The following is a 27,854-nucleotide window of genomic DNA, read 5'->3' as shown; positions in this document are numbered from 1 at the left end:
TTCCAATAAAATTAGCATACTGCTACTGATGTAATCTCCTTTAGAAATGAGACAAATAAATTATAGGTAATAATAGAGACTACTGGGAAAAGAGCCAAGTACTTAGGTGAAGTGACTTTATGTTGTTCTGCTCTGTCTTTTTCTTTAGTGGTGACTCACAACCTGTTTTCCTCTTTAACAAGAAAGTGTTTAAATGTGAGTTGAGATTCTAGCTGATTATAGCTCTCACTCTGTACGCCACTTTTTCCTCCCTCCAGAAATCGAATCCAACAGAAAGAAAAACAGATTTTCCCCACATCTGTGGCTCTCATTAACCATAATAAACATCTTGCACTCTTAGCTTGAAATGAATTCAGAAGATATATGCTGTAAAAATAAATAAAAAGATCTATATCATGCTGTATATATGTATCATTGTACAAACATTTGTGTAACATTGTAAAATATGTAGCCTGCAATTATACAAACTCACAATGATATATAGTCAGTTTTTCAACATAATTGTGAGTGTCGTTAGGATAATCTGCTAGTGAGTAAGGAAGCTACTGTATTTCACTCTGTTTAGTAACAACTAGAGAAACCAGATTCTCTCAGTCATGGGAATCATTATTTGAAGCTCAGCATCACATTGACTTCATTAATGTTTTGCCTCAAACATAGATGGTGTTCCAAGTTCCCAAAATCCAACTACAGCAATCGAGTCTTGGATAAACCACAACAAAGTTGAACGAGAGGAGTTTGCAGATAGGCTCTCCGATAGCCTAAAGGTGAGTTAATGCATGTTTGCTCTATGTAAGCCAACATTTATATTTTTTTAAGATATTATCAAGCTTTACTGAATGATTGTCAGAGCAGCTAAGAAAACAGTTTTCAAATCTGGGTTTTTTCAGGAGATTGGAGAGAATGTACACATCTACCTTATAGGCAAAGAGGAGACGCGGACACATTCGCTGGCTGTGTCACTGCACTGTGCTGAGGATGATGCCATCAGTGTGAGTGGTCAGAACAGCCTCTGTCATCAGATCACAGCAGCCTGCAAGCATGGAGGCGACCTGTATGTGGTGGGTGGCTCCATCCCACGGCGGATGTGGAAGTGTAACATGCGTACGATGGATTGGGAGCGGTGTGCGCCGCTGCCTCGTGATCGTCTGCACCACGCATTGGTGTCTGTAGTCTCAGAGGATGCCATCTACTCGCTCGGGGGCAAAACCCTTCAGGACACACTGTCCAACGGCATTGTTTACTACACAGTGAGTGCCAACACATGGACAGAGACAAACCAGCTGGACACAGCTGTGTCAGGCGCTGCAGGGGTCCACCTCGACGGGATCATCTACCTCTTGGGTGGAGAAGAGAACGATGCCGACTTTTTCACCAGGCCGTCCCGCCTCATCCAGTGCTTCGACACAGGAACCCAAAAATGCCGCACTAAGCCGTACGTCCTACCCTTCGCTGGCCGCATGCATGCCGCCGCCCACAAGGACCTGATCTTTGTGGTGGCTGAGGGCGACTCACTAGTGTGCTACAACCCTCTGCTGGACAGCTTCACACGCCTGCGCTTCCCAGAGGTGTGGAGCTGCGTGCCCTCGTTCTGGAAGGTAGCCAGCTGCAACGGATGTATTTATGTCTTCCGGGACAAATGCAAGAAAGGCGATGCAGACACACTAAAGCTGAACCCAGCCACATCCGTCGTGTCTGTTATCAAAGGGATTAAAATCCTTCTCACAAACTGGCAGTTTGTTTTGGCCTGACGTTGAAGTGCCATATTGAACGAGACTTTGGACATAGTACGTGGTACATTTGGACTATGTGACGTGTTTGCTGTGATACTGAAGAAGTTGCATTTGCAGTTACTTGTTTGGCACATGCTTTTATCCAAGAGAGCTTATAGTTGAGTGGAGCAGATGAAGGTTTAAGGGTCGTACTCAAGGGCCCTGCAGTGACAGTTTGACATTACTGACACTCAAATTCGACTTCTGATCAAGTTCAGTGCTAAAGCTGGCCCCGTATAATGATGTTGTAAGCTAAACTAACTGCCAGCACCAAGCAGCGTGTCTATATGGAACTTTTATTCAGTTGTGCTGAAAATGCAGTGTTATGAAAAGCCATGCAAAATTGTAATGATCAACTGATTCAGCACTTCTGTGGCATTCAGACAGATCAGAGTCTAGGTTCACAGGGTCTACATGACAAGCAGTAAAGACCTGACGTCTAGTCTTATTATGACAGTAGAATGTCATTATCTACTGTCCTTGTGTAAGAGTATGGACTACTGATCATAGGATCATCTTTATTAAGATGCAAAACTGATCTCTGATCTTCATCTAAATTCTTACACACGAGGGCACTTCAGTTGTTAGTAGGCTGAGTAATGAGAAGAGTTGACAGGAAGTATGTATGTCAAAAATGCCTGAGCAGTCTTCAGTGTTGTAAAGTTCCCATGAGCCCGCAGTGAAACAGTTACCGAGTGCAGTGTTACAAAGATAAGCCTGCTCTAGACTTCGGGCTGAATGTTCCAGTACAGGGGTGTCAAATTCATTTTAGGTAAATGCCCACATTACACTTAGGGCATTTTTGGGGCAGTACTGGGCATTTTTACTGCGGTCCTGGTGCACTGATCTTATTACAGACACGCTTGATTCGGTGCTTTTGTGCTTATCAAACCTCACCACAAACTTACATCGAGAACACAACATGACTCACCATATTTTTATTATTATTTCTTTTAATCATTTTGTACAGAAAGGCATCTCATCACTTCTGTGTCCCTCAGTGTTCTCCTGCCACTCATGGTACATGTGGGTTGTGGAAATGAGTGATGTCATCACCAGCTTAAACACGTACACAGGTTACTTTACTTCCTGAACCGGTACGAACCTGAGTACCCTGTTACGTTCGCATTCGTAGGAATCATGGCACAGTTCCAGTGCAAATGAACCCAGACTGAAAGACAAGCACATCTCCTTCTAAGTGTGTTCATTAATCAGTTTATAAGATCAGACTGAATTTTACTTAAAAAAAAAACCTCTAATCACTACGCATGACGTCAGACAGTCAGTGCCTTGCATAAGGATTTGCTTATGTCTTGAATTTTTCTGCATTTAGTAGTGTTACAAACTGGAATTGAGATATGAACTTAATTTATTGATGAAATTATTAATATCATGTTTTCACATAGAAAGTTACTTTTTACTTTTGTATGCAAATGTGTCATTTAAATCATTTTGCGTCTGATGCGTCACCAGTGAAACACAGTTTGATAATGAATTAATCATAAGTAAAATGTCACGTGCTGCTGTGTTTCTGTTAGCTACTGGAATCAACAAGTTTCCAACCTGGCATTAGCAAAGAAACCCGGTGACCGTTTTGTCAACATGCTTTTTTTAAATGAAAATGTATGTATTATGTAGAAAGTTCTTGCTTTCTACAGAGACGAAGCGGAATCTTTGCCACTCCAGCACATGCAAACATTATTTTTTGAAATAAAACACCTAGGAGTCTTTTCCACTGCTTTATCATGTACGATGAGTGACTGGATGAGAGAAGAAAGACTTGCAATGTCTAAATAAAAATGTAAATTAAGACAAGTATTCAGTTTCAATTAAAAGTACCACAAAATACGTGTGTGTGTGTGTGTGTGTGTGTGTGTGTGTATATATATATATATATATATATATATATATACATATATATATATATATACACACACACACACACACACACACACACACACACACACACACGTACATATATATACATACACACATACACACACACACAAGTACAGTAATGAAGTCCAATTACTAGTATTTTCCATTAAGTAAAATGTTTAGCTTGGTAAAGAAGGATTATGTATCAGTACCCAGGTTAGTAGAGTTGAGTTTATGGCTCTGAGTTTATTAGTTTTTTCCGATTGTTGTGCCCAAAAATGCTTAATTTTTGATTTTTGAAAAAAAAAGTTTTTGTGTTTTGTTTTGTTTTTTTTATGAGAGAAACTTCTTACTCTTTCACTCTCCTTTCAGTCCACAGGATGATTTTAATTAACAGCACAGATGATAAATTTGTTTGGATTCCTCAGTTTATCAGGCCGGATGTTTGACACCCCTGCAGTAAACACTACATAGTAAGCTCTTTTGCTCTGTAGTATTGCTAGTGTAAAAGTTGTGAGCAGCAGTACAAAATGTCCAGTGACTCGTACATGTGGATTGTTAGATATTATGTCTCTTGTGTAAAATGTCCTTCATTGAACGGGAGAAAGATTTTGGGGTTGAACGGCCTGAAATATGTTGTGATGGTTCATAATGCTTAATTATGGATGTGGAGCGCACACACACACACAAACACAGACAGCAAAGCTGATTATATATAAATAATGTATTCTGCACAATAAATACACTGTTATGAAGCTTGTGAAGGGCAAACAAAGTCAACATAACGATTGCACTGTATCATTAACAATGCATCACTCGGTTTGTTAAATCACATTTTATTGGATATGATAAAAACACGACCCTAACCAATCAGGATTCTGCATTTTTTTCCTCATTTCTGTTTAAAAGGTACATGCTGAATGTAACATAATCACAGTGACATAACTCTTTAAATGCATTAAATGTAATAAAATAAATTCTATCTAGGTGTTTTCAAAACTTCTCTGCATTCACAAAACACTTCCTGTATCTACCGCTCATGTGGATGTTTTTCAAGTCCAAAGAGAACCAACTAGAAGCACTAACATTGCTCTCTGCACTCTAAGGGATATGGAGGTGGTGGGGCTTTAACTGCAGGAGGAGTATAAAAAGCTAGAACTGGGTTTGAAGGCAATACACTGAAAACTCTGAGAAAACCAATCCGAGAGACTTTATGTCCAGTTGTGGAATCTGCTGTCAGATGTCACCCAGATGAGGATGGTTTCCTGTGTGAGTCTGATTCCTCTCAAGGATTCATCCTTGTGTTATTTTAAGAGAAAGTTTTTCCTTGCAACTGCTGCCTCTTTATTTAATTCATTTCAGTTCAAGTTTATTTGTATAGCTCTTTTTTTACAATTCACATCGTCTCAAAGCAGTTTTTCAGAACAAAATCTTAGAGCAAAAGGTTATTATAAAGAATAATATAAATATTAATAGAAGACAAAATTCAAGATTAATATGAGATATATTAAGATGTGTATGTATTTATCCCCAATGAGCAAGTCTGAGGTGACTCAGGCGACCGTGGGGAGGAAAAACTCCCTTGAATTGTAAAGGAAGAAACCTTGAGAGGAACCAGACTCAAAGGGGAACCTCATCCTCATACAGTATGTGTGACGTCTTTATGCTTCCTTAGTAGTGTCTCATTCGATCTGTCTAAATCTTTGTCCGGATTACTAAAACACACACCATGTTTTAATTGAATCTTATCTGATATGGCCTAATAATAACTTAGGAATGCAGTAATGACTCCCAGTTCTCTCCAAACTATGGATCATATACACACTAAAAATATCATCTTGAAGCTCTATTGTGATTCACTGTAGTTTAAATGGAACACAACGGGTTCTGAACATTGTGTGTTGTTATGAGTGCCGGGTTAGTGTAATGGTGTATGAAGCAATTTCTAAAATCTCTGTACGCAGGCTAATATTCTGCTATTCATGATGTAGAGCTTAGAAAACAGTTATGTTTAAACGTATGTATTGAGCATACATGAAACATACAATTAAACATATTCTATCCACAATCTACATGCAAGTATTTATGTCCTAAATGCTAAGCTTCAATTTCCCATCATCATCTAACATTGCAGTGGTGCTACAGTTTACGGTAACACTGGTACTTATTTTAGCTGCATGGATCCTTGCTTAAAATTCCTTTTTATCAAAATAAAACTTAAATTAAAATGACATGATCCAGCACCAGGTACAAATTAAAAGTAATTGATTTCTAATGAAATGACAAATTTTTTAAATCAGTAAATATAAACAAAATGCTTATATGGCAAGTGTATTATTAATTCTATAAAATCTTTTATTCATTTATACAGACAAATGAGAACAATCCTAGCTATTGAGGGGATTTGGGATTGTCTTGGTCATCAAACCTACAGCAATTGTGTTATAATCCTGGCGTGACTCACAAAGTTGTGAATGGCAAGATGTTAGAAGTGCCTATTTGTATCCTTGAAGCAAGCTGAAGGGAAAGGAAGAAGGATTGGACAGCTAGAACTTGATCATTCGATCCCATTGATGTGTCTCAAGAAGTGTTGATACTGTAACTCAAGACAAATACCATGTCTGACTTTGTGAACTATTCTAAGCATCAGTTGCTGACACCAGAGCAGGGGGCACAGGGGGTGGGGGTGGCACATATGCACAAGGCCCACCCCCAGAAACACACCAGCCGGTGTACGGAGTGTTTGATTTGCTCAGTTTTAATGTAGCGAAATTATTGTCTGCTTTTAGCTTCTCATTTGCCTAGCCCAAAATCTTGCAGGGCTTTTCCTTTTTCATTAATAATTCTGATGTTGATGTCTGATTAAAAAACATCTGCAGGTGTTGCAGGGTTGATTTCAAGGTTGGAGGCGAAGCATGTAGGCGTCTTTTGTGACCTTGGGTCTTTTCAGAGACTGAAGCTAGATTCCAGCAGGGACACATGGTCCAGACTGACAAGGCCATCTGCTACAGCGCCAGGCCAGGAGAGGGAGGGAGAAAAGAGGTAAAGAAAGGGAGGGCACGGGATACAGAATTCCTCCCACTGGGGTGTGGAGGGAGTAGATATTCTGGGAGATCATTGCCAGCACCTTAGAGTGGAACGTATGCTTTCAGTGTCTTCAAACGTCACTGGAGTAGTCTGAAGCTTCTATGGAGGCCTGTTAAGAAGATCCAGGTCTGGTCTTCAAACTGAGCAGCACAGATGAGATTCTTGTTGTCTTCTCAAGTTTTTTGGTGGTGATGAGTAGACTTGGCTTTGGGGTTCTTGAATGTAGTGGATCCTCTTCCTCTTGCCTCTGCACCCGAAGCTGAGCACGGTGGATTAAAGAGGCTGGCGGGTGCAGAGGCCCGTCTATCTTTCATCTGCTCCTACGCCCAAACAGCGACGGAAAGGGATTGTATGCTTTTGGTAATTCTGAAAACCAAAGAGGCTGGTAAAGGAATATTTTTATGAGGCACATGTTAATAAAGATGGGCCAGGACCAAACAAAGCAGCAGATTGAGAAAGGGCTCAAACTTTACCAGTCAAATGAGACAGAGAAAGCTCTGCATGTCTGGATGAAGGTTCTGGAGAAGACTACAGATCCTGGGGGAAAGTTCAGGGCTTTAGGTTGCCTGATCACAGCACATTCAGAGATGGGGAAATACAAAGAGATGCTAAAGGTATGTTACAATTTTCATGGTTATTATAACGCTTTATTATAGAATATGATTATTATGACTATTGATAATAAGACTATTATGATATTATAACTATGACTAGCATATAAAGTTTTTTATTTTTATTATATTTAATTATCATTTAAAAGGGTAATATAGGTATATGCTATTTCTAGCTAAATAGCTTGCTAAAGAGATTGATGTAGCTAGCTTGCATAAGGCTAAGGCATATTATAAATATGTTAGACAGACTGACTCAAATATCTTATTGATTCACATATCACTGATTGGAAAAAATCTAATAATAAATTGTAAAATAAGTTTTTCCCTTTATTATGCTATTAAATAATTTGGTTTGAACATTTTATTCAACCAAACACACAAACATCTAAGAAATATGTTTAGCAGCGTTCAGTCACAAAATGTGGAATTGAACTGATCTATTGTTGATAACTGATCAGAACAGTGACCAGTTTTTATATTTGATGCAAACAGATACTTTAACACACTTGATTTATCAAATCTCACCATCAGGAGCATCTGAAACTGAGAAACAGAATATAAATATAGTTGCACTTTTACTACATTTTTAATGCAAAATTTTAAAAAAATAAAGAAAAGAATCAGTCACTATACGACTACTTGCACTACAGCCGCAAGTAAAATGATTCTTCAATATTTTTTAAAGTTTTTTAATGAAGTTACTGTCGCTTCCACACTTTCTTGCCTGTTTAGGTTTACTATCTCAGTAAAATCTGATATAGCTGGAGAGGAAAGAGATAGTGCTGTCTGTAATGTAATGGCCTGCAATCTGACCTAAGTGATTTGCTCAGGTTAGATTAGGTTTGAAAGATTTCAGATATACAAGCACTATTAAAGAGGACTTTTGGATGAATATATTGTTTTGAGTTGTTATAATGAGTTCTTTCTGTGCTGTTGTATAAATCTGTTTTATTGTTCATATGATCAAAAGATTGCAAACCAACAAAGAAACTGCTGATTGTCAGGAGTCTCTAAGCTTTTGAATTCCAGTGTATATACACTTACTGTTCGCATTATTAGGAACACATGTACACCTGTACATTCATGCAGTCATCTAATCAGCTCATCGTGTGGCAGCGGCACAGTGTATGAAATCATGAAGATACAGGTCAAGAGCTTCAGTTAATGTTCACATCAAACATCAGAAATTAGGAAAAGTGTGAGCACTGTGACATGAATCCTAGCATGAATGTTGGTGCTTTGAGGTGGAGCACGGTTTGATGATCATCCACCTCAACGGTCAATGTTTTGTGCATGCTGAGATACTCGCCATGGTTGGAAGGAATGCTTATTTGAGTTACTATACTTTATGGCAGTTCAAATTAATCTAACCATTTTTCCTCTGAGCTCTTTCAATAACAGGGTGTTTCCACTCACAAAACTCACTCAATGTTTTTTTTTAATTTCACTCAGTTCTGTGTCAATTCTTAATGATGTGGTGTGTGAAAATCCCAGGATATCGGCACTTTCTGAAACACTCACACCAGTCCATCTAGCACCAACATACTATCCACAGATAAAGTCGCACACGTCACATGTCATTTTTCCCCATTCCTGATGTTTGATGTGAACATTAACTGAAGCTATTGATCTGTATCTCCATGAATTTATACATCTTGCAGCCGGCACAAGATTAGATATAATATAGTGATTAGATAAGTGCGTTCCTATTAAAGACACACACACACACAGACACACACACACACACACACACACACACACACACATATATATATTAGATCTTAGAAACATGAATTAAAGTTGGATAACATGTTGTGATATATCTAAAGTAAATCTTGAAGAGCTATTTTAAATTTGTGGCTTCCGAAGGAAAGCGGTAACAAGAGCCTTGTGATATATGATTCCCAACTCAGGATATCTTGTTGACATAAACCCCCTTACTCACAGGAACATACTTTGCTAAGTTTAGTGTAGACTTCACTCGCACACTAATGTTCTTAAACAACGTAAACAAAAGTGATGAACAGAGTAAATTATGATCTTATGTGTGTGTGTGTGTGTGTGTGGACTGATAATGAAAAGAAATGTTAAAAACTATGCAGATACGACTTAAAGTGCTAAAACAATATGAGTATATAAGTAAATGCCACAGGAAACTAAAAAGAAGATTCTATTAAAATATATATTCAATGCAGTAAATGAAATCTTAAAAAACTAGTACTGGTACCACATTTATGGTACATTAGGGGTTTTAGGATTAGGATTCCCAGTCAGCATTCATAAAAATCTAAAAATCACTTACAAACTGCAAACACACTTACTGAGCAACTTGAAAAATATCGGCCCCAAAAAAGTTCCCTAAGGTACATGTAATGATTAGTCAAGTCTAAAAAACTTGACTCATCGATGTCGTGAATAATCCGAATAATTGTACCATATGTATGAACATACACTCCTGTGATCAATCCTGTAAACATAAGTTATTAAGTAATTATTAACAAATAATTCATACAGTGGTTTTTTGTCATCTTCTTATCCATTAACACACACACACATCAGTATGCCCTAGCTCAGATCGATACAGCACGAGAGATGGAGGACCCAGACTACCTAACCGAAGGCTACCTGAACCTTGCCCGCAGCAACGAGAAGCTCTGCGACTTTCAGAAGACTATTTCATACTGCAAGACCTGCTTAAACATGCAAGGCACCACTGTGAGCCTGCAGCTCAATGGCCAAGTGTGTTTGAGCATGGGCAATGCCTTCCTGGGCCTCAGTGTCTTTCAGAAAGCCTTGGAGAGTTACGAAAAGGCTCTACGGTATGCACACAATAACGATGACAAGATGCTGGAGTGCAGGGTTTGCTGCAGCCTGGGCAGCTTCTACATTCATTTAAAGGTACAGCGTATCTGTCAGATACTATGTGAAATCTATACCTTATTATGTTTTGACCTGCTTTTGTACTAAATAAAATGATTCATGTGTAGCATGCTATGTAGTTTCACAACTATGAACTCCCTGAACAACAAGCTTCCACTAATCTGATCTCACTCGGTAACTCACAGCACGTATCTGTAAGAAACCGCTAACATGCAACACACAGGGTAACAGAAGACAAGCCAAATCCAGCAGGCCAGTCCAGATATAGACCTCTGTACTCACCTTGACACTGGAGATTTGTAGAGTTTAATCCCCCGGATACCCAGAATGGTGTGGTGTAATGAGTCTATGATGAAATGGCATGTGGAGAATGTACTCATGTGTCAAAGGTACTGACTGCCACAGTATAGAAAATATAAAAATAGCCCATTTTCAACATCCTAGCATTATGTTTTTGCAGTACATTTCGAATATTCATTCATTCGTTCAATGTCTTACCATGTGATATATGTTCACAAATAGTCTTTGTACTTGTAGGATTATGAGAAGGCCCTGTTTTTTCCGTGCAAAGCAGCTGAGCTTGTCAATGACTATGGGAAAGGCTGGAGTCTCAAGTACCGTGCCATGAGCCAGTATCACATGTCAGTGGCCTACAGGAAGCTGGAGCGTCTGCCAGATGCTATGGAATGCTGTGAGGTAAGCACTAGTAGAGGTTTCTAGTAAGAGCTCATGTGGAAATCTTTGTGTCAATCATTGATTCATTTGGCAGACACTTTTATTCAAATTAGAGAACAAGTGAGATCAAATGCTACTCTAGGATAAAACTGTTAATCTGTTAAACTCCCAAGACATGATGTTGGGTCCAGACTTTACTGCGTTTTTAAATGAGTTTCACTGTAGTTACTGGATGATTAATAGTAGCTACTGCTGAATAATATCCGTTACAATGAATACCTAATTAATCCGAAACAACCTGAGGGTTCTGATTTCAAGGAAGTCATGAAAATCTTACAATTTTTCACTTTGAATCAGGGAATTAATAATGTTTTGTTAGGTTAGATAATCTAATACAATTCAACAGCATTGAAATCGTAAATCTACTAGACTTTATATCAGACCTGAAGATTAGCTGGCACTTTGTCACAGTTTCAACTCCAACTCTGATGACACACTCCACAAATTTTTGCATGGCTACATCTCAGTGGGGGTCCAACAACTGACAGATGCAGCTGTTTGTAAGTCGTGTGCCAGAAAACCTAGTTTACTATGGTGGATAAAAATATTCCAAGGGTTCTCTACTATGTTAAAGTCGTCATAAGGAGATTAGTCCTTACCCTAACAAGCAGTGCAACAAAGAGTCATTGACTTGGACCGTGAATATCGCACTGCAGTAATACAGGGAGAGACGGCAGAGCAGCACATTCCACTTTACATTTATGATCGTATTTCAGCTGTTATGCAACTGGCATGGGGGCTGTACTTCGAAAAAGAGTTGTGTTTGATATATATTTAATGCTCCTGTAAACTTAAAAAGAGTAAATGTCTGTTGTCTGCTTTTACTCCCAGGAATCAATGAAGATAGCTCTGCAGCATGGAGATCGTCCTCTGCAAGCCATGTGTCTCCTGAATTTTGCAGATATTCATCGATGCCGCAATGATGTTGATGTAAGCAATTTTCATCTCTGAAACCTGAAACACTTCCAGGCTTCAGCATATACAGTAAAGATTTGCAGTGTGTAAATTATGTGGGAAAGTTCTTCCTAAGTGAACGTAGATCGCAAGGTAGAACTTAATTTTATCCTTGTTATGTATTTGTTTATTGATGTTTTATTTCTTCTGATGCTCATTCTTAACCCCACAATGAACACTGCTCATTCATTCATTCATTCATTCATTCATTCATTCATTCATTCATTCATTCATCTATTCATTCATTTATCTGCAGTAACTGCTTTCTCCTAGTTATCAGTGTCATGGTGGAGCCTGAGAACACAGGTCGACAGAGCAGGAATGCACCCTGAACGGGCCACCGCTCCATCTCAGGGCATCATTCACACAAACCTTCACACACTCATTCACACCTAAGAGACAATTTTAGAATAGCTAATCCATCTACCAGCATGTTTTTAGTAGGTGGGAGGAACACAGAGAGCGCAGCAGAAAGACAAACAGACACGGGGAGGTGAAATTCCACACAGGCAGTAACCTGAACTCCAGCTTGAAGCGTGGACATTAGAGTTTATATGAAGATTAATCATTTTCTTTCTTTTCTCAGAAAGCATTCCCTCGCTACGAGTCTTCAATGTGTATAATGACAGAGATTGGCAACCGCCTTGGACAAGCAGCCATCCACTTAGGAGTGGGGAAGTGTTGGCTACAGCAGAAGGAGCTGGACAAGGTGAAGTGCTTTGAAAATCTGCATATAAAAACATTATGCAATAATAGGGAACATCTATAAACAGCTATATTATGTTCAAGATACATAATTTATTACATTCCTGACACATCTTTATCTCTTTTCCAGGCACTGAATTCTTTTCAGCGTGCAGACGAACTAGCAGACGGAACAGGAAACAAGGTGTGTTATGCAAATCCTGATGATTTGGCTAAACAAATGATCTTTATTTATTGTCTATTTCACCTCACAGTGAGAAGCGTTTTATTCATTTACATTTTTCTTAGTTTGGTCAATATGCTTTCAGTATACACTACATGTTCACCACAGACATCCCAGACAACACACAACACACTTACCATCCTAATATTCAAATTTTATGACCTGTCTATTTCCAGTGTACACAAAGCACAGATAAAGGTTTCTTTGCTTTCTAGCAGTAAGAGTCAGCATATAAAACCTTTTATTTTGTCCCACGTGTTCTTCCGCAGCTGTGTTCTCTAAAGGTACACTGCCTGTTAGAGGGCATCTACCGTAGCAGGGAGCAGCAGGATGAGCTCAGAGAGCACGTGGTGAAGTTCCTGCAATGTGTAGAAGAGCTGGAGCTCTACTGTGGGATGTGTGGCGAGTCAATCGGGGAGAGGAACCAGCAGCTCCAGGCTTTGCCTTGCTCCCACATCTTTCACCTTAAGTATGTGTTTGTCCTGTTCTTATGCTTAAAAATGCACTGAACTATGAAATATTTTTTGACTGACATAATTGCATCATAATGGTGTCACAGAACACAAACTTTCTGAGATTACTGATTGTCATGACAGTGTAGCAGTGTCATATCAATATTACTGATAGCCATGTGCTTTAGTTAGCAAATATTGTTGATGTGTTTGTTTATACATTTATCTCATTTATACAGCTGAGCAATTGAGGGTTAAAGGCCTTGCTCAGGGAGTCAGGGGTGGCAGCTTGGTGGCCCTGGGAATCAAACTCATGACCTTCTGAGCAATAGTCAAACACCTTAATCACCTACCACATCCCCCCTATTATCATATGCGTCATATGGATCATATTGTCACATAATCCATCTTTTAATGCAGACTTTACAATACATAACAACAATAATAATGCCTAATAAAAGTGTGTGATTTTGTAGATGTAGAATCTTTCATCTCACTTTGTTCATGTAACCTTTATTTAAACCTTTTCCACACAGTGACATATGAATCGGTTCATTCTTTTCAAATCCATGACAGTCATACTTGTGAGAGAAACATGAGTCCAGGCCTGGTCTAACCTTTCTTTACACTCATTGCCATTGTTACATTCCAACACGGATACACGGGATTAGGAGCACTGGTTTAAAACTATAATTAAAATGTTAATGAGAACATGATACAGTATGATGCTGTTCATGTGAAGACAATATGCCAAAAAAGACAGTAAGCCTTAATGTCTTTATACACATGTAAATGTACTCACCAGCTATTTTTATAGAAACATCTGTACATCTGTGTCTCTCAATTCAGTCAGCCAAAACTGGACAGTGGAAGATTGATGGGTTGAACTGTTGTGCATTCTGAGATGCTTTTCTGCTCACCATGGTTGTAAACAGTGCTTATTTGAGTATCCATAGGCTTGTTGTCAGTCTGATTGTCAGTGATCTCTCTTATCAGCGAGATATATCTGCCATCAGAACTAAACTCTATAGTCTTTTGTGCATAATGTCCCAGGAGAGCAGCGGTTTCTAAAACTGGTCCATCTACCACTAATCTACCATTTTCTTTAGCATTTAACATTTATCAGGAAAACAACTGTAGTCTTCTGTTGCAGTCCTCTGCAACAGAAGACTACCTACCATGACAAATCATATATTAAACTTTAATTCTCCTTAAACTGAAGCCTGTATCTGTGCTGTGCCTCATGCATGATTGGCTTCTTGGATAATTACATTTACATATACAGCTTTTGGAAGATGGCCTTATTCAGAGAGACTTATCTAATTCATACAACTGAGCAGGGCCTTGCTTAAGGGTCCAGCAGTGGCAGCTTGGCAACTTCTGATCAGTACTCGAACAGTTATAACTTATAATTGCATGAATCTACAAGTGTAAAGGTGTTCCAAAAAAGCTGGTGAGTTTATATCTTTTTTTTTTTTTTTAACATGTTCCAAAAATTGGCATGCAACCTAAAATGTCATTACAGAAAACTTTAAACCAGCCAACTGGGCATGACATTGTAAGACATGTTTATGATGTGGTTTGTGTTCAGTAATCCCTTATGAAGATCATTTAAAATAGCTGTTTATGTGATTATTTTAACATTTTTTGCATAAACAGGTGTCTGCAGACAAATGGGACACAGGGATGCCCAAGATGTCGCCGTTCATCCATGAAGCCAGGTTTTGTATGAGGTGGATGTGATGTTCTTCTCTGGACTAAGTTACATATCGACGTGGCTCCATTTGAGAACAAGACGGAACTGTTCTCTACCAGGAGACACAAAAATGGAACAAATGGAGTGTGTTCAATTCCACCCTGTTCAGTTCACCTGGAATTCATATCAAGACTGAACACACAAGGAAAAAGCCGTAAAGGAGAGCTCCAACCACAGATGTGTACAGTTCGTGCCATGAGACTTTGGAGAGGAGCTTGATATCTGTGTTCGCCCTAGTGGGCTAGCTGGAGGCAACAGCAAAAAAAACTAAAGATGAGACTAAGGGGTCACTATACATATCATCTTGCTATGTCAGTGTACACTGGCTATGTGGCACGGATCATGTTTTCATGGATTCAGCTGGGATTTGAATTATTAAGTCATGCCATGTTTGGCATCTGTAAATTGAAAAATGTAGAATTGATGCGGATTGTTTTCATACTATAATATATTATTATTTCCTGGCTACTGTATATAGCTCTAACAAACCATCTACATTTAAACCTTTGAACTTGGGGGTATAGTTAATGCACTGAATATACTTTGTACGACAGAAAATATTGTCAGTAGCTCGTTTGTCAATTGTTTCAGGGAGGTTAGGAGATTACAATGATGGTAAAATCAAACGCAGCCAGCTGGGGTTTTAAACACTTTATTCCTATTCCTTTATTATTACTCTCGACAAAATAAAATACCATTTTATACTAAAAATGTTAACTATACCAGGTGTGTGCTGTAGTGGTGTTTAATCCCAGTCCCACTGATGATCCCTTTGCATATTTTTTTAAACTGATCTCCACAATTAACAAGGCACATATTATTAACAAAATCATATCATATCACATTAATAACAACCCTTCATGAGCCATTTAAAAATCTGTCCAAAAAGCATGGAATCATTAGGGACTAGAGTGTAGAATCATTTCAACACTGCATGTTTGCTTTCTCCTGCTTTACCTGCCCACAACAATGCTTTCATTGAAATTTTTAACAAAACTATGTATGCATGCATGCTATATTCATAAAATATATAGGTAGCTCATTACAAATCAGATGCATATTAAACAGCAGTTACACTGAAAATATAGTAGTTCTCCATCACATAGGTAGCATAAAGACACCAATTTGGTGAATTAAAGATTAGTGTTGAACAGCTACTCTTAAAAAGGAGTCAATTCTTGTAACTACATGGGAGCAATGTGAGATGCTGCTGCTCTTTTGTTTCTGTTTTTTTTTCTTTTCTTACTGCTCAAATTATTATTAGTTATACTCTATGTTCGCAAAATAACAAAAAACTGTCCAATTTCCTTTCTAACAAATCACATGTAGCAATTTCATATTCTGTCAACTCCCAGTACAAATCTACCTCTTTCCATTTATTCTTTACAACACACGCATGTTTTTTTTTTTTGTTTTTTTTTTTTGCTTTAGGATCAGATATATCTGCAAATATAACAAAATGTCTGTTAAATGTATGAGAATGTTCCTTCAGACATATCCAAAGGATTTTTTAATAATGAAATATATGCAATAAAAATGTTTTGCTACAAGTGATGACTCTTCTTTTTCCATAACGACATACACACACTGAGCACTTCATCAGGAATAACTACGTATTTATGATGTTATATACTCAGCTATTCCTTTTGAAGCAGCACAGTGTATACATACAGTCAGGCAGTCACAGGTTAAAAGCTAGTTGCTGATGAGAGAAGACAGATGAACTCAGAGCACATTGGGGTTCACTCTAGTCAGCCATAAACAATTTCAGGCTACTGTGGACACAAGATCACTGAAATGAAAGATTGGATAAAGACCAGGATTTTAGTCTGTTTTAGTCTTTAGTTTTAGTCTGGGTTTCCTGTTCTTGGTTGACTGGAATGAACCCCAAAGTGCTGCTTTTTTAGCACAAATCCTCCTCAATAGTGCTTATTATATTTACTGTATACTTCCTGTTGGCTTTAACCAATCTGGTTTAAACCAATCTGTAAAAATCCCAGAAAATCATCAGTTTCTGAAATACTTAAACCAGCCTGTCTGTCGCCAAGAGTAACGATCACATCTTTTTCCCATTCTGATGTTTGATGTGAACATTACTGAAGCTGTTAGCCTGTATCCTTGTGACTTTATGCACAGGTGTACAGATGTTCTTAATGAAGTAAGTGTAGCTACTACATGTATTGTACGTGTCCTCTGGTTTGTTTAACTGTTGCACATCCTGTTACTCCCAAAATTAGCACTACTTAAACTGCTCCATAGTGATTAACTACCAAAACTTAACTACCAGAAGGTTGCGTTTGAACCCCAGGGCCACAATCCTGCCACTGCTGGGCCCCTGAGCAAGGCCCTTAATTAATAATTGCTTAGTTGTATGATAAAATGTAAGTTCCGCTGGACAAAGGTGTCTGCCAAATGCTATCAGTGTGTGATATGAAGAAAAAAGTGATGCGCTAACCATATGGAGGTTCATATGGTTGACAAATTATCATTTAATTTCTATCCTACTTCTGTGAAACACACAATACTTCCTTTGTTTAATTAGAATAAATACATTTTATAAAGCAGAACTGAATTACTCAGTGTTCTTTATCTTTTGATTTGGATTTTCTTTGGCATGCCATGTCTTTAAGTTTAGAGTCTAGTTTGCGTTGCAGGTATGCTTTTTTGTTTGGATCGATGGACTTATCCTTCTGTCCGCTGCCGGCATACAGCACTCCCTCTTTGCTTATTCTCATACGAGCCTGCGCCTTTGCTTTGTCTCCACATCCATGGACCTACAAAATAATAAACTGATTATAGCAGGATGCAAACACTGGACATTATGAATGATAAATAAATGAATGAATTAAAAAAGTTGAGACCAGTTATCCTGCTCTCAGGAGAATAATGGGATGTGACCTTTTGGTAGTTTTTATTTATTATTAGCAGTGTTAGCATTTTGGCTGAAGTATACTATTACTGTGAATGTTGTCATTAAAGCATGTGCTACCTCTGGTATGTGGTGACTCAGGCAGTACTGTCTGTTACAGTAGACACACAGCTGCCCCAGTGTGAGCACACTGGCTTTACACTTCATGAAGCTACACACGCTTTCTGCTTTCACCACAGCATCAACGAGTGCATCAAAATCATCATCAGCTGTAGCAGCTGCAGCAATGTCCACAGCCCCTGCTTTCATTTTCCCCTTTCCTAACAGAGAAAGGCACAATGACACAATAGTAATGTTAAACTAGAACGTACATTTCCTGAAGAAAATGTGAATGGTGCTTGCACGTGGCAAGTTCCCCTCATTGTTAAATAAACAGCTGGACAGAATGAACCCAGAACAGAGAGATAATATTAAACACATTGTCTTGAAGAAATCTTCACCGCCCTTGAACTTTACTACATTTTGTAGTTTTACAATCAGAAACTGAAATAGAGACAACTGGAATGATATGTCATCAATCTCAACAAAATTTCCCATAATATTTGCAAAGTACTAGTGATATAATTAGTTGCAAATAAAGTGTCATATGATCTCAATTTAATATACAAATACTCCTGAAATACTCCTAGATTTTGTTAGGAACATAACTAATAATGAAGAGAAAAGAACATACTACAGAGCACCATCCAATCCATTAAAAACAGGGCAGCTGTGACTCTACATAGAGTGGGGGAAATAATTATTTGATCCCCTGCTGATTTTGTAAGTTTACCCCCTTACAAAGAGATTAACGGTCTAGAAATTTTATGCTAGGTTGATTTGAACAGATTATCTAATATCTGTTGTAATATGAACAACATCATCTAAAAAAAGTATTTGATCCCCTACCAACCAGCAAGAATTCTGACCCCCACAGACCGGTTATGTACACAGATTAGTCCGGTCACTTTTGGAAAGTACTCCTAATCTCAACTTGTTGTGTATATAAAAGACACCTGTCACAGAATCAAACCTCTGCAGTACCACTGGCAAGACCAAAGAGCTGTCAAATGATGTGAGGAACAAGATTGTATACCTGTACAAGGCTGGAATGGGCTTCAAGACCATCAGCAAGAAGCTTGGTGAGAAAGAATGGAATGAATAATTTGAAAATGGAAGAAATGCAAGATAACAGTCAATCACCCTCGCTCTGGAGCTCCATGCAAGATCTCACCTCGTGGGGAAAGGTTGGTTCTGAGAAAGGTGAGGGATCAGCCCAGAATTACATGATAGAAACTTGTTAATGATCTTAAGAAAGCTGGGACCACAGACACCAAGAAAACCATTGGTAACACACTTTGGCATAATGGATTGAGATCCTGCAGTGTCCACAAGATCTCCTTGCTTAAGAAGGCTCATTTTCAGGTCTGTCTAAAGTTTGCCAATCAACACCTGAATGATTCAGAGAAGGCTTGGGAAATGTTATGAGGTCAGATGAGACCAAATCTGAGCTCTTCGGCAGCAACTCAATTTGCCATATTGGAGGCAGAGAAATGCTGAATATGACCCCAAGTACACCATCTCCACTGTCAAACATGGAGGTGGAAACATTCTGCTTTGGGGCTGTTTCTCTGCTAAGGGTGCAGGAAGACTTCACCTAATTCAGGGTCCTATGAGCAGGGACAGGTACCATAGAATCTTGGATGAAAACCTCCAGGCCTCAGCCAGAACACTGAAGATAGGTCTTCCAGCATGACAGTGACCCATAACATACAGCCAAAGCAACAAAGGAGTGGCTCAAGAAGAAGCACATTATTATTTCCACAGGAAGTCTGTGGAAGAAGCTGAAACTTTTTGAGTTGCAAAGTGAAAGCCTTAAAACCTTCAGGATTTGGAGAGTATCACACCTGCTGACCAACTACAAGAAATGTCTGATCACTTTGCAAATTATGGACTATTCATTTCTTTGTAAGAGATTAAATTTACAAAATCAGCAGGGGATCAAATAATTATTTCCCCCACTGCAAGGGCTTCCACCAAAAGCCAGTAATCATCTCAGGAGGATTTTAGAAAAAGAAGCAACCAAGAGACCATGAGTAATTTTGAAGGAGCTCTAATGGGAAAAGCTGTTCACAGGACAACCGTATCCTGAACAGCATATCCTGGGTTTTATTGGAGAGCTGCAAGCCAGAATAAACCACACGAGTTTTCAAAAAAAAGACATTTTTGAGGTTAAGCAAACATGTGGGGAAAAAAGTTTTTTAGTCCAAAAGATTTTTGGTCTTGGCAGAGAATACTTTATTTGGTGGAAACCCAACACTGGTCATCATCAGGAGAAGCTCATTCCCACAGTGAAGCATGATGGTGGCATCATGTTATGGGGAAGTGAGATTGATGCAATCAAACACAGATAAACCCCTAAAGAAAACCTGTTTCAGTCTGCAAGAGATTTAAAAGAAGTGGAGGTTCACCTTCCAATAAGTGAATGAGCCTAAGCAATGTTTAAAGCCTAAATGAGCCTAAAATATGTGACAAGACTCAAAAGCTGTATCTCACCATCTGATCTGGCACAGCTTATGACATTCTGCCAAGATCAACTGGCAGGAAAATGATGTCCCAGGTGACTTACATTTACGATCGCAGACAAGAGCAGTTCTGGCTCAAGGGTGAATAAGCAACCAACAAATTTCAATAAAACCTATTTTGCACTTTCAGACATTAGACAAATCAAGCAGTAAAATTCACAATTGAGGTCATTTCATAATGCTACAAAAACATGAAAAAGGTCAATGGGGTGAATACTTTGTCACACCTTTGTTCTTCTTTGTGGATGAGCCTTTACTTTCTTTAAGATCTCTCTCTAGTCTTTTGCTCTGAATTTTCTCCTCCCGTTTTTCTTTCTCCCGACGCATACGCTCTAAATGCAAGCTTTTCAAATCTACAGCAGGCTTCAGTACTTGCTTGTTGGAATCTCTTTCTGTTTGTTCCTCTGGAATCTGGATTTCTGCACTTGTGGACTCTGATTCCTTTTCCAGTCTCTTTTCTGGCTCTGCCACGGGTTTGAAAACAGTGACATGGCGCTCTTTTCCTGTTCCCTTGCTCACATGCTTCAGTTCCAGCTCCTCACAGATCTGGTGAACCAGCAGACGTTCATGTGAATTCAGAGAGGAAGGAAACTGAAGCTCTGCCTGACTTTGGTTGTCCAGGAAGATAAGGATCTGCTGCCGCATCTCTTCTTTCTTAATTTGAGACTCAACCTGATTGTCTGCTTTTGGTTTGGAAAGGCGTGACTTTAGATTATTGCCAACGTTGGAATCATCCTTTGATTGACCACTTCCTTTGCTTTTGCACTCAGAGACTTTATTGCACTTGTTCTCAACCCCTTTGCCTTGTTGATTTCTTGCCTTTGCTTTACTAGAAGATGCTTTAATGTTATTTTGTTGGTCTTTAAAATCACAGTGGTAGTTATCAGTCACCAGGTCCTCCAAGTACTCGAAAGCAGTGCGAACCTCCCCGTGCTCAGACATGTAGTCAACCAAGCTTTTGAGAAAGTCATGGTTTCGGACAGTCTGGGAATCGCATACCACGACCAGCTGACGTCTGGCACGTGTTACAGCCACGTTGATCCTTCTGTCCTCCGCAAGAAATCCAACTTCTCCTGCAGGATCAAAGTGAAACACTCAAATGAGGTGCTGATCATTTAGATCCTATTCTTCTTGCTATTTACTAGTTGCACATATGCTGCCTCACCTTTTCTATTAGATCGAACCAGGGACAGCAACACTGCCTCCTTTTCTCTGCCTTGAAAGCCATCTACAGATTTGATCTCCAGGTCTGGATACTGATTTGAGAGCTTCTGTCTTAGCAGATCTACCTGAAACATAAACAGAGAGATTTACTACATAAAAGTAATGCATCATGTAACAGGAAAACATATTTGCAAATTTCTTCAACAAAACCATCTCTATAATTGTCCAGACAGGCATCTTCTACCTGTAGGTTATAAGGCGCAATGACTGCAATGTCTTTAGCCTGCACTCCAGCCTCAGTCAAGGTTCTCACATGAAGAGCCACTATATCAACTTCACCTGAGTGAAAGTTACACAGTAATTGTTTAGGCCAAATGTATAAACTATGTGATATCAAGCGAGCAAACAATAACGCAAAGGCGTAATATCTGATTATTACCCCGATTGCCCTTTGACTGTTCATCGGTGTCCTCCATTTCATTAAGACCACAGCCAGCAGTGTCAACTAAAAGCAAAGGTATGCTGGTCTCCTCAACATGAGATACACCAGCTAGGCCTCTGATTAAAAAAAACAACAAAAAAAGATATTTCACTTAACAGGGACAATGATATATTACGTCTAATCTAAATCAGACAACAATGTTACAATTTCAGGAGTGTTCTAGCTGTACTGTGGACCTGAATATTTAAGCACGTACCTCAATAAATGTTTCTCCACTGAAGGATGTGCGGTCAGTTTTCCTTGGTACATCTGCTCTGATGCCCACTGCATAATGGCACTGTTCATACGGTACTGAGTGGTCAGCATTCGAACTATCGAGTCTCCGTACTTCTGAATCAGCCGCTCCATTAAACTCACAGACAGACCTTTAGCAGCTGCACTGTTACATCCAGAGGAGGAAAATCAATTCAAAATTGTTTCAGAATTGTTTGAAGTTGAAGTTGCACCAAATAAAAAAAAAAATGCAAAAAAATTAAAAAAATGATCATGCTCTGCTATAATGATTAGTTTTTATTAGAAGCGATTATATATTCTTTGTCTGTCAGAGTTAAGAATAAATATGACATTTCCCGAATAAGGGTTTTAATTCCTTTTATTACACTTAATTTAAAAGGTTCTAATGACTAAATTAAATGATGTAGAGTGAGTGTGATCAATTACTATAGTAATAATATAAGCCAGGCACATTGTGAAATCTTATGAGGATATTTCCACTGATGGGAAATGTAACTGTGGCGTTAAATTTAGGCACTTACAACATAGTGAAGTGCTAACAAGAGCTCTTAATAAACAGCTGCATTTTGGGTGTGATGTCATGTTAGATATATGAAAAAACAATTGTCTCATGTCACTCAATTCAATCACACTGAAACAATGTACGCATTTGAATAAAGTCAATTCAAGCAATAAAGAATAAAGTCAATATTTTCCAGCGTATATCTTAGTGTAGTAAGGTGTCCGTAAGAGGATTCTTACATTATTCTGTCCGATACCACAAAACATTTGAAAAATAAAGGATTTCATAATGAAATATAAGCGTAAAGTTAGGTTCTCGGCATACTTCTGAGATTTAATTGTTGGTGGCAGCTGCTTGTAATCTCCCGCCAGGATGCACTTGCGTGCTTTGAGCAGTGCGATCCAACAGCTGCTCTCCAGAGCCTGAGCACATTCATCTATCACCACCAGGTCGAAATGCTCGCTTGGCAAATGCTTCAGTGGACCATCATTACTAGCTCCTGTGTGTGACAAATATTACTTCAGATCTTAAAGGCAAAGGAAGGACCATATTCTCTACGACTGGCTGTTTAAATATTACAGGTTTATACAATAGTAACACACCAGTGTTAGTTGCCAGAATAACACTGGCTCTTTTCAGGATTTGGGTGATAGCCATCTCCTCCCTGCTCTTTAGTTCCTTTCGCAGTTCTCCTATTTCTCTCCTTAGGCTGCTTCTCTGTCCTTTGTCACGTACTTTCTTTATCTGACTCTATGACCAGATAAATAGGTTTCAATTACATTTAGTATCTGTCACAATACATTAATAAAGTTATATCATTGTACAAGGGATAGAATCACATACCAGAACAAAAATGCTATATTAAATGTGTGATGGAAAAAAATGAAAGCTTACAAAGGCTTTATCCATGTCTTTTCGAACATCTGCAATAATGTTAGTGTTGTCGCTCTGTGCAAGCACGGCATCCAGGGAATGTTTCTGGATCGACTCTAGCAGACGTGCTGGATGTCCCAGGCGCAGGACCTTAGCCTTGCATTTAGCCAGGCGCTCCACTAAATTATCCACAGCCACGTTGGATGGAGCACAGCACAAAACCTGCAGAGATTACCATCAGTGGATCATCAGAGAGTAATGAACCGACTGAAATGTGTTAGTTTCAGCTTCACCGCAAAGCTTAAGAAATGCTTTTTAGGGAGCTGGGATGTGGTTCATAACTTGAGTAAAAGGGCAGGAGAGAAAGAGGGCTTCCTTGTCAACCTTAACTAATCAGATAAATAAAGCTTTTTAATACTAATGGACAGTTAGTGGGATTTGTTTCCAGTGCTCTCTATAGTGTTGGTCTAGTTACAGACTTGCTTGATTTAATCAAACCCTGCTGCATTGGTGTTTCTAGTACATCGCAAATACACAGAAAACACAACGCATATTGTTTTTTATTTCGCGTTATTTTGGTGTTATTATGCGTAGTAAGGCACATCACATCTTCTGTGTTCCACAGTGTTCCCCTGCCTCTCATGGTGAATGTATCATAGAAACTAATGGTGCTGTCATCACCGTTACATCCCATAATATTGTGCACTATTACATCAGACTTGCACATTTTATGAACAGCAGATAGGTTAATTCCTCTCCACGGCTTCTCTCTTTCTACCCCTACCGAGGTATCAGAAATTGTACCAGCTCTGATCGTCTTCCGTGTGATGAAGATTTTGGACCTCCACAGAGATGAGGCCGACTCAGTGAATCCTGAGGCACCTAGAGATCTACCAGCTGCAGTCAGACTCTACGATACTAAAGAGGAGATGTGAACTCCATGTGATCTTTTGCATCTATACAACATTTGTTTGACTGTATATTTATAATCACACCCTCCACTGTCACCCGTATGAGGATGAGGTTCCCCTTTGAGTCTGGTTCCTCTCAAGGTTTCTTCCTTTACCATCTAAGGGAGTTTTTTCTCACCACAGTCGCCTGAGTCACCTCAGACTTGCTCATTGGGGATAAATACAAACATATTTAATATTAATCTTGAACTTTGTTTTCTATTAATCTTTATTATTCTTTATAATAACCTTTTGTTCTATGTTTATGTTCTGTAAAACTGCTTTGAGATGATGTCAATTGTAAAAAGCGCTATACAAATAAACTAGAATTGAATTGAATTGTCATCAGATAACGTGGGTTAATTTACTTTCTGAACAGGCGGGTTTGCGGACATGAGTCGTGTTCATGTTCACGAGAATCGCAGCACAGTTCCAGTGCAACCAAACTCAAATCACCTCGTACAGGTATTCTTGGGTTCAGTACAGTTTTGTGCTTGCCAATGTGCATGACAGCTCTCTATCTACCATTTTTTATGCAAATCTTGCTTTTTTCAGAGTAATTTGCTAGTGTGAAAGCCCAGAGCTTCTGGTTGAGGGAGTGTATGTAAAAACCTGAATATTCTTTTAATGTTTTATTTATTATTTCATATATGACTACCAGAACATGTTGGTTGTACCTTCTGGCCTTGTTTTATAGCCTGTAGAATAACTTCCACCACAGTTGTAGTTTTTCCCGTCCCTGGTGGTCCGTGTATGATAGCGACGTCTTTCTGAGCGAGCGCAAATGAAACAGCCTCCTGCTGAGATCTGTCTAATCCAGCATTAATCCACTCTAAATCATCTGAGCAAGTCAAAGAGAACTTTAGTTTGTACATTGTCTGATCCATATTTACCTGGGAAACCCTGTCAGAGGTCTTAATGAAAAAAGTGGACTTACTCTGCTGCAACAACATTCCAGGCTCAGAGTTGCCAAAGAGGACACTTATTAGATGTGCAGCAGGACCACTTCTGTATCCATTCAAAGAGTTTAAAGCACTGCAAACAAACAGAAGAATGATTTTTATTTATCAGAGCATCAACTGGACAGACAGAAAGCACTGATGAAACCAGGTAACTTACTGAGTCAATCGTTTATAAGTTACATCATTTGCAAGCTTCATAATATTATATAGTCCATCACTTTCCAGATTGAGGCCATCATGTGTTTCGTCAAAAGCAACTGTTACTGTTGATTGTGTCACACGGGTTACCACACCCGAGCAAAGCTGATCAGGCTGGCTGCATCCTTCTGATTCATAAAGACCCACAATGTCTCCTGAAACAAGAGCCAACAAACCAGTTAAGATTAGCTACAAAATGCAATAAACTTTGGTACTATTCTGAATTCAGTAGGAAATGTAATGCATTACTGATTACAGGTCAATTTTCATAAATGGAAATGCATGATGAACCAATGAGCGTTAGTCTAGGGGCTGATGAGGGATGAGAGGAATGAGGGAATGCTCTTTGGCATTGTCTCATGCAAGCTAATTTGCTGTTTGTCTGCTTGAATAAATGATTATTGATCAATTTTAATCTTTTGCTTTGAAGTGCAGTCACAATTCATTGATGTGAACCAAACCAAAGTCATGTTGCAAGTCTTCTTTGATTATGTTTGAGTTGAAAGTTGCATTTGTGATGGGTCCAAGTCAAGTCGTGTTAATCGAGTCCACAACTCTGCAATAAAATCTTTTTATTTAGAATCACAAAGACTCACAAATCAGTCAGCAAATTCCCCTTCGAACCTTTTCAAATAATGTCAACACTGTGTACAATTATCACAGGATAAAGCCTCACCAGGTCCGAAACCGTGACTGGGAAGAAGTGAAGGTCCGATACTTTTCCGAGGCTCAAACGAAACCAGAAGTCTGCCATGCATTCCTGTCCTCTGACTTCCAATTTGAAGTTTCAGCAAGCATACTCCTTTTTGTTGTAGACTTTTTAGTGACAGATTCTTTTGCCATGCCCTGAAAAAAAAACCCAGACACAATTACAATACAGACACAATACCAAAATCCGTATCACATGAACTCTGTCAATTAAGAGCAAAGTCTTGCCAGAGAACAGCTAGAGTCTCTGGATTACCTTGTTTCTTCTATCTCAGCTTCTCTCTCCTCTTGCAAGAGTTCAAGCGTTTTGCAAACGAAACTTTCAACTTCCATTTCTCTGACACTGACACATAGATAAGACAACACAATCAAATAAAAACATAGAGCAAGGTGAAGCTGAACAGACACCATTACCCTCATTATAGATTAGCTAGCTAGCAAAGTTAGTTCTATTCCTTTTACAAAATAACCAAATTAGACAACAGTGAAAGAAAGTATAGTGAACCTACAGTTCAGTCGCCACGTCTAGAAATGATTATTTGAAAATGTCTATGAATTGTTAGTAAAGGTATTTTATGTGAGCAGACACATACCTGGTCCTAGTGCAACACAACAGAGCTAGTATCGACTCCTTCGATAGGAGTCGATACTAAAAACTAGATCCGAATCCCATAATCAATGGGAAATTAAGAGTCGACTGAAGCTTTGAGTGCCACGATACATTTTTTTATCGACCGATATTTAAACATGTAGTGGCCAAAATTTGTTGATTTTTTTATCGCTTTAATTACATTTATTATTTAATAAATTAACTGATGTGACATGGTGCCCTAAAAACATTTAAAAAAGTAAATAAATGTGTCAAAGTTTTTTTTTTTTTTTTTTTAAATTTAATAGTATTTTATATCTTTAATACTGCACTGTTCATTTTATAAGACCACAAACCTGTAATGTAATTTATTTTAGGCACATTAAGAAATGAGTGCGTGGAATCGACTCCTGAAATCCATTTGACTGCAACTGAGTCGACTCCAAACGTCTATTCGATCGAACTGTCATGTCTGTTTCCATATCGGGATCGGTCCGTCCGGAATTTCATTCCTACCGACACACTTCTGTTATAACAATATTTTGTTTTGTTTTGTTTTGTTATTTTAATGCATGTGCCACAAAATAAACTATAATTAGTAAAAATGATCGAATCGAAGATTT

The 27,854-nt window shown here is 38.6% G+C and overlaps 3 protein-coding genes across 5 annotated transcripts in view; 2 read left to right on the top strand and 1 right to left on the bottom strand.

The window, feature by feature from the left end:
* The window catches only part of kbtbd4 (kelch repeat and BTB (POZ) domain containing 4), a 5,956-nt gene extending 2,369 nt beyond the window's left edge, over window positions 1-3,587 (top strand). Inside the window, exons 4-5 of the mRNA XM_060877913.1 lie at window positions 661-767; window positions 891-3,587. Of these exons, the coding sequence (XP_060733896.1) occupies window positions 661-767; window positions 891-1,751 (968 nt within the window). The 3' untranslated portion in view covers window positions 1,752-3,587. The remainder of the gene's footprint in view (window positions 1-660; window positions 768-890) is intronic.
* Window positions 3,588-6,789: 3,202 nt separating this feature from the next.
* On the top strand, window positions 6,790-15,567 carry rapsn (receptor-associated protein of the synapse, 43kD). Its single transcript, XM_060877912.1, has 8 exons — window positions 6,790-7,351; window positions 9,911-10,249; window positions 10,769-10,927; window positions 11,798-11,896; window positions 12,507-12,629; window positions 12,756-12,809; window positions 13,118-13,317; window positions 14,960-15,567. Exons 1-8 carry the CDS (start codon window positions 7,139-7,141, stop codon window positions 15,030-15,032), a joined length of 1,260 nt encoding a protein of 419 aa, XP_060733895.1. The 5' UTR covers window positions 6,790-7,138; the 3' UTR covers window positions 15,033-15,567.
* Window positions 15,568-15,692: 125 nt separating this feature from the next.
* ighmbp2 (immunoglobulin mu DNA binding protein 2) lies at window positions 15,693-27,695 on the bottom strand. 3 transcript variants are annotated; one of them, XM_060877911.1, is made up of 16 exons: window positions 27,588-27,695; window positions 26,899-26,985; window positions 26,611-26,780; window positions 25,894-26,089; window positions 25,712-25,809; window positions 25,452-25,615; window positions 23,846-24,046; window positions 23,554-23,701; window positions 23,276-23,450; window positions 22,412-22,594; window positions 22,153-22,271; window positions 21,958-22,052; window positions 21,715-21,838; window positions 20,777-21,622; window positions 18,046-18,245; window positions 15,693-17,830 (listed from the first exon to the last, which is right to left on the bottom strand). In XM_060877911.1, the coding sequence occupies exons 2-16, from the start codon at window positions 26,973-26,975 to the stop codon at window positions 17,633-17,635; spliced, it is 2,994 nt and encodes a 997-aa protein (XP_060733894.1). In that variant the 5' UTR covers window positions 26,976-26,985; window positions 27,588-27,695; the 3' UTR covers window positions 15,693-17,632. The 3 variants fall into 3 exon arrangements, with proteins under 3 accessions (XP_060733894.1, XP_060733892.1, XP_060733893.1); XM_060877909.1 differs by lacking the exon at window positions 27,588-27,695 and adding an exon at window positions 27,152-27,306; XM_060877910.1 differs by lacking the exon at window positions 27,588-27,695 and adding an exon at window positions 27,236-27,278.
* Window positions 27,696-27,854: the final 159 nt, after the last annotated feature.

This window comes from Tachysurus vachellii, chromosome 9, assembly GCF_030014155.1.
Source record: "Tachysurus vachellii isolate PV-2020 chromosome 9, HZAU_Pvac_v1, whole genome shotgun sequence".
Lineage (NCBI taxonomy): Eukaryota > Metazoa > Chordata > Actinopteri > Siluriformes > Bagridae > Tachysurus > Tachysurus vachellii.
This window is presented reverse-complemented; position numbering and strand designations above follow the sequence as displayed.